Source organism: Trachinotus anak, unplaced genomic scaffold (genome assembly GCF_046630095.1).
Source record: "Trachinotus anak isolate AG129_WGS33_773 ecotype Australia unplaced genomic scaffold, CSIRO_AGI_Tana_v1 ptg000002l, whole genome shotgun sequence".
Classification (NCBI taxonomy): Eukaryota; Metazoa; Chordata; class Actinopteri; order Carangiformes; family Carangidae; genus Trachinotus; species Trachinotus anak.
Window position 1 is genome coordinate 22917864 of NW_027273853.1, and position 15009 is coordinate 22932872.

The 15009-nt window shown below is 39.7% G+C and overlaps 3 protein-coding genes across 3 annotated transcripts; 1 reads left to right on the forward strand and 2 right to left on the reverse strand.

The window, feature by feature from the left end:
- Nucleotides 1-863: 863 nt before the first annotated feature.
- On the forward strand, nucleotides 864-7919 carry LOC139627519 (uncharacterized). The gene is made up of 4 exons (XM_071488332.1): nucleotides 864-950; nucleotides 3746-3828; nucleotides 4910-6509; nucleotides 7770-7919. Exons 1-4 carry the CDS (start codon nucleotides 864-866, stop codon nucleotides 7902-7904), a joined length of 1905 nt encoding a protein of 634 aa, XP_071344433.1. The 3' UTR covers nucleotides 7905-7919.
- A 1096-nt stretch (nucleotides 7920-9015) lies between these two features.
- Nucleotides 9016-9686, reverse strand: LOC139637799 (phosphatidylinositol N-acetylglucosaminyltransferase subunit Y). The gene has a single exon (XM_071506681.1). The coding sequence runs from the start codon at nucleotides 9684-9686 to the stop codon at nucleotides 9474-9476; it is 213 nt and encodes a 70-aa protein (XP_071362782.1). The 3' UTR covers nucleotides 9016-9473.
- Nucleotides 9016-11169, reverse strand: pyurf (PIGY upstream open reading frame). The gene is made up of 2 exons (XM_071506673.1): nucleotides 10897-11169; nucleotides 9016-10058 (listed from the first exon to the last, which is right to left on the reverse strand). The coding sequence occupies exons 1-2, from the start codon at nucleotides 11097-11099 to the stop codon at nucleotides 9914-9916; spliced, it is 348 nt and encodes a 115-aa protein (XP_071362774.1). The 5' UTR covers nucleotides 11100-11169; the 3' UTR covers nucleotides 9016-9913.
- Between the last annotated feature and the right edge of the window lie 3840 nt (nucleotides 11170-15009).

Below are 15009 nucleotides of genomic sequence, written 5' to 3' on the forward strand. Positions count from 1 at the left end.
TATAAGTGCTGATACTTGCCAAAGATGTTAGGTGCATTTGGGATTATGCACTGAATATTATTTGGAAACCATGTTAGCAGCGTGGCTCTAGGAATGGCAGTGTTCAATGTCAACCACTTTGAAATAGCTCAACAACTACCGTATGTATTACCATACAATGTGTAAGGACATTTTGTGGTCCCCAGAGGATGAAACATAATGCCTTTGATTCATGATCCCCTGAGCCCAGTTTACCTACTGCACCAGCAGGTCAAAGTTTTCACCTATCAAGTGAAATTATCTCAAAATTTACCTGATGAGTTGACACAAAATTTGACTCAGATATTCATGTTTTTCCTACAGGACGAACCTTGATAACTTTGGTCACCCCCTAACTTTTCATCATCATGTCAAAATTTGAATTCTTTGAATCATTTGGTCAAAAATACCCCCAAACTCCTCTTACAAACAAAACGTTGACAACATACAGTAAATATTAAAACACACCTTTGCTCAGTTCAGTAACTAACGCTTGAATAGATGTTGCTCTGTAGGTAATAATCACAAGTCCCTAATTTTGCTACTTTTACACTACATGGAATTATCACTTGTTGTCACTGTGGCCTCTGTTAAGCTTAATTTACATAGTATAATTAACTACGTGTAGCTGCTGTATGTGTATGTCTGTTTGTCATGTCTACGAGCCTTCTGGAAATCTGAACTCCATCTCAGGTGCCTTCCTCCTGCAGGATCCGCGCATGACACCGGCAGGCTTACAGTCACATAGATGTGGGTTGTCATCTGGAGTGAGAGAGTAAGCAACATGGAGGGAGGTGATGGCTTAATATTGCAGCCCAGTGCCCACAGTGCTTTGTGTGATCGCTATGGCAACAGAAAACTTCCCTACAGGTGAAAATAACATGCCCTCAACAGAAGTAATCTACGAGTACAATGAGAACATTAAGCTGAGGGTTTATAGGGATTTGATTACTCCTCCAACATGATAATGGTTTTCAGAGATCATATATTGTACATGTAGGTCTTCAAATTGGAAGATTTGAGATCATCTCGAGATGTGCAGGTACTTTCTGTCAGCACTCCAGCCCATTGCAAAACCGAACCATCAAAAATAACAACGATTGGAGCTATTCAAGGGTCCATGTTGTTGCTGCTTGCTAGGGTGCAGCCAGTTTTTTTTTTTTTTTTTTTTTAAAACAGAGGGCAGGCTTGTCAGTGAGTTGAAAAGCTGGAAATCTCAGCCTGTGGCTAAGTAGTTCTGAGTCATACAGTATGTGTTAAAAGCCCTATCAGCCCCCACACATGTATGATGGTCATTTAGTGCCGCAGGACAGCAAAAGTCTTACTCATAACCTCCTTAAACTCCCCGTCAGACCGATAATATAAGAACATTTTAAGTTTCATGATGGGACAAAACGTAGGCAGTAGTATATTTCAGGCTTTTTTTAAAAAAAAAAAAAAAAAAAAGTTTTAAAATTTAATCCATTTCACATTATACTGAACATTCAGTTGTAAACCTAATTAACTATTTAGTCTGTAACTTTGTCTGTTGTTGACAACGACTGCCTGCTGTGACTTAAATTAGGAGGATGAGAGCAGTGAGGGTAAACCAAAGCACTTAAGTTGAGCTGAAACAAATGAACTGAATCAAAAGAAGAGGGAGAGGATGGTACATCTATCATGTAATTTTGCCACTGCCTTGATGGAGCTGATACGTTCTGGTCTGCTGAAATGTGGTAGAATAGAAGTATGAAATTTCATGAAAAGATAATACTTCAGTACAGTACTTAAATGCACTTAGTTAGATTTCATGACTTGAAAATGTTTTTTTTTTTGTATTTGATTTGCAGTCAAAACAGAGCTAAAAACCAAACCAAATGTACAGAAACTGCACTCTCACTTTGTAGTAACTACATTTTGGTATTTTTATTGCTGCACTCTTTGTCCAATAAAGGCAGAAAACTACAGCGCTAAAGCAACAGAGTTCTATCAAGTGAATGACAGCTGTTGTGATTGCCTTGGTCAGCCTTAGCTGCAGGTAAAACTAAATGTAGTCAATGATTTTCCCCTGCCTGCTTTCTGTAAGTGAAAAATATCCCCCTTGATGAACTGACGTCTTGGTCTTTGGTCAACAAGCCTAGCAACAAGTATTTGATTGTATATTACTTTATTCTATTGATTTTAATATTAATAGCAGACAGACAACCACAGCAAAATGTAGTTCTATAAATGGTACATATCAAAATAAAGTTTATTTTCTTAAACCAACTAGTTAAAGTGGACGAGGCAGCTGGAAGAGCACACTTTGTTTGTAGATACTGAGCTGATGATTCTTGGGGTAAAATAATGAACCTAGAAATTCATAAAGTTAAGGTATTATTGACTTTTTGTGGTGTTACCAAGGTTGTCAGCCACCTGAGAAGTCTCTGCCATTTTAGGACAGCGATATATATCAATAAAGGTGGTGTTTAATGGAATTCATCTAACTATAATCTAATCCCTACAGTTGGATAATTTAACAACCCATCTGATTATCTATAAAAACCTTCTCTTCAAAAAGGATGGTCTTAAATTCAGCACATGGTACAGACACAGATTCATTTTCAGATTTTGTCAAACTAATGGTGCGGTGAGACAGAAATGGGTCAAAAAAATTGCCAGCCAGACTCTATAATGGAAATACTGCAGTCTTGCTGAGGTACATTTTCTCCCAGAGGCCTTAAAAATAATTCTAAAAAAAAAACTAAATGTCTGGAAAAAGATTCATTAACAAGGACATACAGTCATATACAGTCATTAGCTACTCACTTTAAAGGGGAGTACCTTTCAGCACAAAAATGGTAGGAAATTAAGTACAACAGTCCTTGAAGGCTAATTCTTTACCTTGGAAATAACAGTCTGAAATCTCATTACAATGTTTACAAAACTGTCAACATCTAATGGCCTTCCTCAGCAGATACAGTCACACAGTTTTTTTTAATCCATCAATGTTATTATGCTATTTATCCGCACCATTGATGTCCCACTCATAATCACCACCCGAAGTGTTGACAGATGTACTTAAAAGGATGAATAGCAGGTGACATCTAGTGGTAAAGTTGTGAACTGCTCATTTTTGAACCATTCGGCCAGAAACAGACACACTAAAGCCGCACATCTCATCAAGGCAAATGACCTTTAGCACCGTAAAGGCAACAGTGATCAATACTGAGGTTCGATGCTGTCCTAACATGCTATCAGAAATACAGCAGGCCGAATTGCAAATAAACCTATGACCCATCAAAATTTGAGATACAGCTGTGAGACTGAGAGACCCAAGTTGGAGAGGCATTTATAAGACAAATATGTCTTTTCACTGAAGTCATTCTTGGGCATACTGTTCATTGTAAATAATGAATACACTAATGAGTTTTGTTTGACTTAAATTTGAATTAGCATTAGGTTCCAAAACTTAGATGACGAATTTACCTGTTTTCTCTTTAGAAGTGAAATTTCTCTTATTTCTTTTGCCATAATAATTATATAGACCAGTTGTGTCTTGTTAAAACGTGAAATTTGCTATACATTGATGAAATAGCTGCTTGGTATATTTGGATAAAAACACTTGAAAACCTGATATCTGTATTTGCTTTATGATTTATCTTGTATGTACAGTTAAAATTTATGAAAAAAAAGACCATTCTTGTTCTTCAGATTGCCCCGTACTTTTAAAACTTGACTAATCCCTGTAAATCCATTTTTTTACTAGTTCCCCCAAACGCCACATGAATTCTCGGCGGCAGAGACGGCCTCTTTGATGAGTTTGTCGGCTGGAGCTGAAGCTACATTGAGGTAATTATTAAGTTATTAAGTTTTTCTACAATGACAATTTATATCACAGCCTTGTACAGGGCGCGAAATAACCTTTTGGTATAAAGTATAACCTTTTGAACCGTGAAAACAGACGCTCAAAGGGGCAGAAAGTCATGCTAACACTAAAACTGTCAGGTTTTCAGTCTGTTTTTTTCGTTATTGTCACTACCACTAGTTTTCAACTACAGTATTAACAAGAGAAAAATATGAGAAAGATTGGAGTTAATGCAGTATTCACACGTGTAACTAATTGTAAATCCATTTCCTCAAGCGGTGTCACCTCTTGAACTTGATACAGTGAAAGTGTTGCAGACATCTCATTTAAGTATGTTAACATCCAAACTGAAATGCGACCAGTTCCTTTGTTGCCAACGATATTTTTTTCACGCACCGGAAACATCACAGATATCTGAAAATAATTCTGACCAAGGAAACGATTGCACAAACTATAAGGAAGCAAATACATGCTCAAATATTTTTGCACAAATGGACCATCGAAATATTTCACCCTTTTATATTTCCTACCACTACTATTGTAAGAAAGCTCTGTAAACACAATGTTTTATCACTGATATTCAGTAAATGCTTTTTAAAAGCAAGTATAGATGTTAACGGTATTGTACAAATAGATTATGTCTTCTGGGGAATACAGTATACTAACCTGTGGTCCTAGTGATATAGAGTATACTCTGCTGATGTTACTTCACTGAGTTTATCTTTACAGAGGTGGTGCACATTCTTCATGCCTTCCACCTAGTGGCCAGGCTTGATATTAAACCATAAAAACAAAATATTTTGGTTTAAAATTTCATTTTGCAGGAATGTAAGGGCTAAGAATTGCAACACCCCCAGTGTCATGATACCATTTCCATTAGGTACAGAGCACATTGATGAGCTATGTGCATGTTTACTGTAATAATGTTTAAGCAGTAACAGAAATTACATGAAGAGAGAGCCTAACCATCAGCTGTTTTGCTTTTTCTTTCATTTAAATGAGTATACTCACGAGCACTCACGTGCTCAGGTTTCAGACTAAATTACTTTTTTATTTTCTTAATAGACTCATGAGTGACTGTGAGGAGAGAGACTTCATTTGTAAGTCTTGGATGTCACCTCTGAAGACGAAAAGAAAAAAGAACTTCCATAAGGACAAGAATTGTGTAAAACACAAAAACATTATCACCATGAAAACAGAGGAGAGAATCCAGAAGAAAAAGAAAAAGAAAAAATCCAAATTCACAGAAGCAATGGAGGGAAGGAAAGAAAAGAGGAAAGAAAAGAAGGGAAAGAAAAACAAATTGTCAGTGGGGTCAGATGAGAGTTTTATATTGACACAGGGTTACTCAGGTGCATCTTGCCCTTTTGCAAAATCAAAAACTAAATCGTCACATCCTTGCAGCTCTGAAAAACTAAAGCCTGATGACCTGACACAAGACCCAAAAAAAACCAAAAGAAAAAAGAAAGTGGTGTGGGATTTATCACCAGGCTACATCCGTGTCAAACGTCCTAAATTTGCCTCTTCGTCACCCAGAGAGAACATCCTCTCAGACAAAGAAGCTGTGAGAGACGGTGAGAGTTGTTCAGAGGTCACAGTGACAAGTCAACCACATGATAGTGACTCTCAATGCACCGGTGATGACATAAACAGCCAGGACCTGTTTATCACGCAGAAGACGTTCAGAGCGTCACCCTCCGAGCCTTCCAGTGGTGAAGCCAGTGACAAATCTGTTTTTACAACTCCTCAACCAGTCACACCTCGAGAAAGGCGGCTGCACTCATCTGGGGTTCAGATAAAACAGCATGAAGAATCAAACATACATCTACAGCAGTCTCATTTTTATCAGCAGCCTAAAAAGGCAAAAGATCACCTGGAGAGGCCAAAGACAGTACGGATAGTCCCCATAGAAGATGAAGAAGGGCTGCACTTAGCACAGCAGAATCCCAAGAAAGAAACTTTGTCTTTTCAGAGACAAATGGACTTAAACACAAACCTCACTGAAGAGGGAAAAGTGTCCGGCCCCAGACACGTGAAGCCCAGTGTAGTAAATCCTTACCTGGATGAACCAGTTGTGGTAAACCCCTCCCCACATGTTGCAAAATCGAAGAAACGCTCCTGTTCTTCAGGTCAACAGTCTCCTTCACGAAACACAGGTGAGCCTTTCCTGCTTCCCCGCATATCAAAAGCAAGCATCTCCACACAGACGGAAAACTTCTTCACCACTGAGCTCTCCTCCTATCTCAACTTCTGCCAAAAAAGTGGAGTGGCTGTGTGTTTTGAGAGCCTGAAACCTTTGGACCTGAGTCTGCCAGAGAGAGCCAGAAAAGACCTCGGGAGGTGTTTGTCAGTGAATGTGCCACCGACTGAGATCAAAGATGATGAAGAGAAGCGCAGTGACCAGAAACCATCATCTGTGCCAGACAAGATGAAAGATAATAGTCAGAAAGACCCCAGCCTGCGTCCATCTTGTCCCTCAGAGTTGATTGCTGTAGAGGTAAAGAATGAGCCTTCTGGTTGGCAGCAGTGGTCACTCAGTGCACAGGGTAAAGGCAAAACAACTTCAAGCCCCAAGTCAGAGTCGGGGGTTAAATCTGTGTACACAACAACCTCCAGTGAAGACAGCGAGCCCCCCTGTTGCACTGGAAAGCCCGACCTAACCCAGGTGATACTACGTCACCCTCTACTCACTGTTCACTGCAGTCACACTGGCTCATACTGCCACCAAATATCTTTAATTTCGTTTGGTCTTGCATGGTCTTGTTTCATCATTTAGAATTCAATCAGACTTATGGAGGAAGACTGATACCCAATACTTAAAAAGATACCTAAAGAGTATTTCATTGCTATACTTAAAGATAAAGCTGGAAATAGTCAATATTTTTTTGTATGACGTTGACCACCAAAGTTGAATTTGTTGGTCCTTGAGGCCAACTGGACATCTGTGCCAGATTTGAAGAAGTTCCTTCCAGGCTTTACTGAGATATTGTGTTCACAAGGTCAAAAATTGTGTTTTGTGAGGTCACTGTGACCTTGACCTTTGACCTTTAGCCACCAAAACCTAATCATTTTGAAGAAAATTCCCTCAAGGCATTACAGAGATATTGCGTATGTATGGACCACCTGAACACAACATGCCCCTTGGCCTGGCTGTTACTGGCACAGGGGCATAAGAATAAATTGATTGAATTGCGACAGAGCTCCATTTCTGTCCATTACTATTAAAACACATCAGTGAGCTACATTGCGTGACTTGCTCCCTCATTACAAAGAGCCTGGGCACTGTAGTTTATTTTAAATCAATCTCACATACACTGTCCTGCTGCTGTACAGTAAACACTGGCTAGTGAGCCAAATGTGTATAACTCTACCACGGAAAATTGTCTCCAACAAATATATTTGGCCTCAAGGTATAGTTTCCCTTTTATAGTTTGCATCAGAACTTTTACTTGGTCTGTCTTAAATGTGCTGTTGGTAGCAATATAAACACAAAGCTCTTGTAAATCTCAACCAGCACCATCTAATTATAATCAATAATTAGATGGTAATATCTCTAACAAAAATATGACATAAATTGGGTGCTAATACAAACATTTCTATGGCAACAACTTTCTTTCAATCATAAATGAAGCAGGCCGCTGTTGTTATTATTCTATGTAGTCTAGTAGTGTAAAACATTACACACACAGTGGGGTCAGAGACCACTGGGAAAGTGGTCTCAGACTTTTGGACCTCACTGTACATATATATACAGTATTTTGGTAACTTTTTGAGTAACTATTTGCTGATCCAAATTTGGTCTGTTCCCTTTTTCTTCAAACTGTTGTGTATCCTAAGTGATAACAAAAGGCTTTTGTATTAATCACAATAATTTGCAAAAAAAGTTAACTGTTCAGTAACAAAATGCCTTTTTGTTTGACTTCAGGTGAGAGCGGTCCAGATGAGACTCAACGAGTCCTTCTTTTTCAAAACAAAAGGAGAGGGGCGGTCCCTCAGACCTGAGTCTCCACTGATGAAACTTGCTCAGGGCAGAGAGATGAAAAGCAGAAAGGGCCACTGAGGTCATGAGCAAGGATGGAAATAAAGGTTTTTGGACACTCAACATTTAAGTCAGCAGTTAGTGGTTCCCACATTCTACCTTGTTCAAGACTCACGACACAATTCAAGAAGTGTGGAGCATGAGAACAGTGTACACCAAATCAACTCTTGATGCTGTAACTGACTCTGAAAGTCATCTTTAACAGGTTTTTCACAGTCTTTGAGGAGAAAGTTATGATATTACTGTGAATGTAAGATATAGACTCAGTCGTCAGTTTATTATGTACACTGAGCTAAAACTAATACAGTCTAACACAACAGTCCTGAAATAAATCCTCCTTCATGATGTTTCGTGTGTGATGAAACAGTTTTAGAGAAGTGTTATGTCAGGATCATACAGCTGAATCAACACCTTTAAAACAATGTCAACATAAAGTGAACATTACAGCCTTCATGGAGGAGGATATATTGCAGGGGAGTTGTGTTAGACTGCATTTGTTTTGGCTGCCAACTGAGTGTACAGGAGGCACTGAAATTTCATTCTAAAATATACCACATGAAAATAATAACACATTTTTATTGTATAGATGACATCTTTCTGTTCGTAAAGTGCTTGAATTTTCAACTTCCGCATTTCTATAATGTTGATATAGGTTTTTAAGTGCTCACGGGGTCGTGTGCGAGTTCCTGCTTTAAATATCAGTTTCAGTGGCAGTTGTTTAACATCAAATTGTAGCTCAGAGCTTTGTCCTTTGTCTGTTCTGTAAATTATCTGTTATCAATTAAAGTTTATTTATTGCACAGGAACAGTGTTTTACTTCCTGTATAATCTGTAATATCTACTGTCTTTGAATTTTAACAATCATACGCACCACTATCTTTATTAATGTCACCTCCATAGGAGTACATCTATGTACTCTGCTACATGAAATACACAAATAGACTTAAGCTTAATAAGTTAAGCTTCCATTTCACTGCAAATTATATGAACTACATCACAGTTCAGAATTATCACAAGATGATATGGTGTGTCCTGCTGTACCAACTAAATGTTCAGGATTTATGTGCTTCTTTGATCTTCACAAAACATACAAATCAGTCATTCTGTCTTTTAAGCAAGTTGATTACCACTATTCAAAAGAATGAATAATATCTTTATTTATATTTTATTATTGCTAGTTATTATAGACAATCACCAACATTAAAAAGATATTACAATTAGTATGCATTACAGCAAAATAGGTAACCTGTCTTGACATGAAGTGTTTTTTTGTTGCATTCACTTTCCTTCAGCCACACTTTTTTAGTTCTGCCTCATGTCGCACAATGTGTCTTATTTCTTCATCTATTCCTTTTTTTACTCTAGTCTTTGTAGAGAAAGCAACAACAGTTCCTGCTATTAAGCTCGTTCCTCCTATTAAGCTTCATAGTGGCTGTGTAATATGCCGATGTGATGGCAAACCATCCATTCTTACCTTTTATTAACCAAGTACTAAAAAGGGCTTTGGAATTCAAGGTACATCACCTAGACATGTTTTAATGGTACATGAGTTTTTTATGTTTGCTTTAAACAGAATGGACCTAAAACAGCCTAGTTGTGTCTGAAGAGCTTGATCCCCATCCAGCTCCAGAGGTGGAAGAAGACATAGACGGGGATGGTGACCGGCAGCAGCAGACTGTAGAAACACAGACTGCTGCTGCTGGTGCAGCCCTGAGGGAAGTTCTCATCCACCGCAGCAGAGTAGAACAAACCAAAGAGGGACACTATTGGGACCAGCCCCACCATCATGGACAGGGAGAACATACTTGCAGACGGGTTTTGATACAGTGCACTGTTGGATTAGTGATTTGATGTATTCTATGTACTTTTAGGCAGGAGACTAGAATGCAGTTCTACAAGTTTTCACTTTGCAGTGACACAATATGGCATTTGATCTGAGCAGAATCCAGTTGCAGTGTTAAAGCAGAACTGTGTCATTTAGTCTAATAACAAGTCTGCTTTATTTTGGTAGGTTTGCTGTGATGGTACTTCTATTCTTGTGCTGGTGGGGTCGAGGTGTCAGAGTCTTTCTGAATGAGTCTGGCCTCTTGAGGGATCATGTTGGGGATGCCGTCAGCGATGGGATAAGCGATGCCAAGCTCCTCATTGATCAGCTCATTGGTCTTAGCCTCGTACCTGCGAGAGACAAGAGCAACATGATTCTTCTGTGCTGCACACAGCGCTTAATGATACTCATTACTTATTATTAGTAATACTTATTTTCTTCAGTGTGCAACGTTTACCAAATGTGAAGTCAGGGAAAGGTATTTCTAGGTGTAGAAACTGAAAGCTTAAGTCCTCAGTCGACATGTTACTCCTGCAGCTGATACCCAGTAAGAATAAATAGGTGTTACACCATATTCTGTGACACGATTCAACCATATTGTTACAGCAATACTGTAATTTATTTTGATAGCAGTTAGCAAACATAGTGACTCAACAGTATTGAGATAGAAAACATTTTGATTAAATTAACTATAAACAAAAGTGGTGACACCCTGTTCAGACACTGGTCAGATGTCTGTCTGCTTCCAAAGACACATCTCTGCAGATTTTTATTTTTTATTTTTTTTAAAGCCATAAGTTTTTTCCAAATGCTTGACTCCTGACACAAAATCGGAGGGTCACAGATATTTCTGAAAAAATATAAAAAAAATGGGACGCTCCTTTCATTGACTATGCACCAACATGAATTTAGGACCTGCCTCAGTTCCTGTATTGCATGAAACTGCTGTTAAAGCAGGGATTGGATGCGGAACATCAATCTATCTAAATGTATATGTGGTTTACCAAAATGCTAAACTGTGTGCGGGACGTCAGATAAAACAATGGTTCATAAAACGCGAGTAATTTCAATGTAGAGTTAACTCCCACAGAGCAAGGGTTCCCCGTCATAACTGCATCAAAGTCAAACCCAGCTTGTGGGCACTTCCTGCACCACATGTAGCTGATCTGTTGTGTTTGTGTTTGTTACCTCAGTGGCTTCTTGGACAGCGGACATACGAGGAAGTCAAGCAGGGAGGTGTCAAACGGCCGCTGCGCTTCGTCCTTCACGTCCGCAAAGCTCCTGACAAACACAGACGAGGGTGTTACCCTCTGAATTACAGCTGCATGTTTCACATAGCGGTGAACATGAACCGTTTCTGTCACCAATTTACCCAAAACATTCCGGAACATGACCAAACTACTTTAAAGACACCAAAACCTCTTCAAACGGAAGAACCTGCGTCAGTGTAACCGAAATACGAGTCCGCTTCCTCTAAACTGAAAACGGCTGTCAATGGTTCCGCTTATTGACCTGTTCGGAAAAAAAACCCGTTTTCAAGAAAAAAGTTTTTTTTTTCCTCATAAATTATTTAAAGATGTTATATATAACACGCACTATATAATTGTTTTTGTAGTCATAAATATCAGTTGGTGTTTTCAGTGTTTTCACAGTTTCCACGTTTGTCCGTGAGATGGTAGTGTTGCACCGTTCAGTTTAAGGCGATGTACGTGCGTGATCTGACCAGAATATATGAAAAAAGCACTAAAATTACATGGATTGATTAGCTAGACTGCAGCATACAAATTACTTTCATAAATAAATGGCACTTTTTATGTAAGTAATATCCTGCAGTAATGTGGTCAATTTTCCCAAAATATAAAATCACACATACCATATCTATTAGAAACTAATAGAGGAACATATTTTGTGAATTTCACCAGTCACTGTTTGAGCTGTAGTTCCATTTAAGCCCAATAGTTGTCTTGAGCATGATTTCCCAGCAGGTTGTGCCTATATATCTATATTAAATATTGTCAGAGAGCCTGATGCCAGCTACTGCAGAATGCATTCCTCCATCCATATGGCTGAAGATATTGCTCTGAGACTTTCTTGGCAGGGAATCAATGTTTTAAAAATGCTTCTAGCTGTAATATATCCCACTGCTCAGTACAAGACCTGCTAATATAGTTTTCTTTCCCTTTTTTTTCCTAGCTGCCAGGGCTTGAATACAGCATAGTGCTGTAGCTGTGTTAGGATGCATTGTAGCACAAACGATTGAGTGATTGGCTGATGGTTGAAACTGAAGTAGACACCTTGAAAATGAAACAGAGAAAAATTCCATTCAGAAACAAAACTGACTTACAGTTGGTGCAACAGTAAACACGTAATCACACCATGGCCTGAAAAACACTATTATTTGCTGCAGATCAACATCACATACTTAACACGGTAATTGGACTGTAGCCGAAAAGTGGCCTGACGCAGTCTTATATACAATCTCTCTATGTTACTGAGGGACATCTGCACATGACCAACCAGCCACTGATAGTCCTGATGCTTTCATCTAATTTAACACAACATTGCTTCTGAATTGCTGATGAAGTTTCACAGTGGCAATGAAAGGGATATCAAGAAGCAACGCTATGCCACAGAATCTAAACAGTAGTGAGTTAATGAAGCTAGTGAAACTGCAGCTAGTCTGGAGGTAATGTCAGGACTTAAGTTCTCTGTTTTTTTCAGCGTGTGTCTGCCATCCATGAGCCTCCTGTTCTAAATGATATCCTCTAGGGATAATGTGTTCGGCCAATAATTGAAAAGGAAATAAGGTCCCTGTAGCACACAGCGTGACTCTGACTGAGGGATGACTGTGTGAATCACCGCTTTGGTTGGGTGGATTGACGTCAGTGACACATAACAGAGTACAGTAACCAAGGACAGTCCAGGTTTCAACCCAATGGTCATAGTGTCCTGACTCACATCTCAAAAACATATATAAAAAAAGTTGGCCTGGAGTTCGAGTGACACAGTCTCCCTGACCAATAGGGGGCTTGGACTTAGTGCAGAGAGAAAGGGATCTCTCATAATCTCTCTGCCATCAATACAAATGCTAGTCAGCGCTTTACCAGCCATGTTGCCTTAAATTGGCTCGGTGCATCAGACCTTTATGGATGTGTGCGCAAGGCCCGGTGTCCCAGTTTGGAAGATTGTTTATGTGATATATTTTCTACCCATGTTTTTTTTTTGTGTGTGCAGGAGATCCTCAGAGACAACGAAGCGATGCACAATTCACAGTAGCTTCTTTTCATGCCTCCCTGTAGTTCCCTACAAGTGAGAGCTGGAGCTGCTGTGCTTGGAAGACAGGCAGCGCGGGCGTTGCACACTCAGCAGCAGCACAGGGGCTCTTTGCAGCCGGCCCACTCCTCCCACTGATATTTGACAGAGCTTTCATCAATCCCGCACCTCTGCTGACCTTTTCAGAGCCATTCACCTGTACACAGTTTCAAGAGTTCTCTGTGATGACTCCTTTGACTGCCTCAAGCTGTGTCTCTCAGATTTGCTCTCCTGGTTTGCAACTTAGGAGAAGTCTTCAAGAATCAAGAGCAGTGACAGACTCGAGAGCTTTTACAACCTGGTGGTGACATTTGATGCTTCTTTTATTTCTCCCATTTTTTTTTCACCAGGCAACTGTCATAGTGAACGGAAGGTGTCCTACAGTATGTCTTTTATAATGGTAGAGTGAATCTGTCAAGCCTGCACACCTTTGTTCCAGCTTTCACTGCATAATAGAATATTTCTACTCATTAATCTAATTACCATAGACCTACATACATAGTTTATGGTAATGCCAAATCATTCCTTCCTAGTTTCCACTATATTAGCAAAGTAAAAGCATTAACTTTCTTATTTTATTATCTCGTGTTATTTGTAGGAATCCACTTACAAGTACTTTCACACCTACCTGAGGATTCAGTGAGCTGAAGCTATACTTGCCGAATTGAAATGATAACTAGTGCTTTAAATTTTGTCACTACACCACACACAGTGTTAGAATAAAAATGTGTTGTAGATCCCTACATATAGCCAGAACTTGGAATGAGAATCTTTTTGTGAAATTGAATGGCATCTGAGAATTCAGTGTCATTTCATCCTGCGTTTGGATTCTGAACGTTTCCTTGATCAGCTGAGGTTTTTATCTATTTAGAGACGGGAGATTAGGCTTCTTTTCCTGCCAGGACAGCTTTCATTTCCATGCTGAAATACTGCTGATGTAGCATTTGCTGCTTAATCTGATAATCAGATCCCCAAGGACTTCCGTCTCCCCCTGCCTTTCTTGTCTCCCATGTACCTTTAATCCTCCTCTATCTTGCCCTTTCCTCCTCTTTCTGCACCTGTTATTGTCTCTAATTTAAAAAAAAAACTTTTCCTACCCTCCACCGTGTCCCTCCCCCCACCTATTTTACTTTTACCTTCTTTTCATCTCTCTTCCAGTCAACACATTCTACTGCCAATAAAGATGAAAAGCTAAGCTGCTGCTGCTAATGCACCTGATTGATGGACAGGCACAGATCCAATGAAGCGTTGCCCTTCAATTAGGCCTCCATGGTCACCTGGCAACAGCACACACTTCAATTAAGTCTCAGTGGTTACTCAGCAGAAGCGTGAGCCAATGAGGTGTGAGCAAAGGTTGACACTGCATCATTACTGCTCCCTTCAAGGCCCCAGAGCGCCTCGCTGGCTTTAATCACTCAGCCACCGGTTAGTGCTATGGATGTGTGTTTATTACTGTGCACGCTCAGGGCTGACTGGATGTGCTAGCTTTATAAAACCTTTGATGTTATGAGAGGCTCTGAGACTTGTTTATGAGGTGTTCATGGAAACAATACAGGTGCATGGTTTCAACTTTTATGATACTTCATACACAGAAGTGCTTTATCACTTACAGAGACAAAGCGTAAAGCTGTTTTGATGCTTAGCCATACTATGAAGGCGCTGCGTTAAAGGATGGATTCCTCTTTAGTGCGGACGCATCCTCCCTATAATGGTATCTATTAAAAGAGGGGGAGGCAGCAGAGGAAGAGTGAACATAAGAGTGGGAGGGATGATGCCTGAGTGAGGAGGAGTGAGAGAAAGAGGGAGGGACAGTAGAGAGTATAATGACAGACTGAAGGAGGGAATGAGTGGGACTGAGAGAAATAGTTTCCAGCCAGCTCTTCAGTAACAAGAGAGTAGGATGTTGGCTGGAGGTGATAATTACTGTATCCTTCGAGGTTGTGAGGCTGCAGTGGACCACACATTCGGCCCTAGTTTAGCTGCACTACA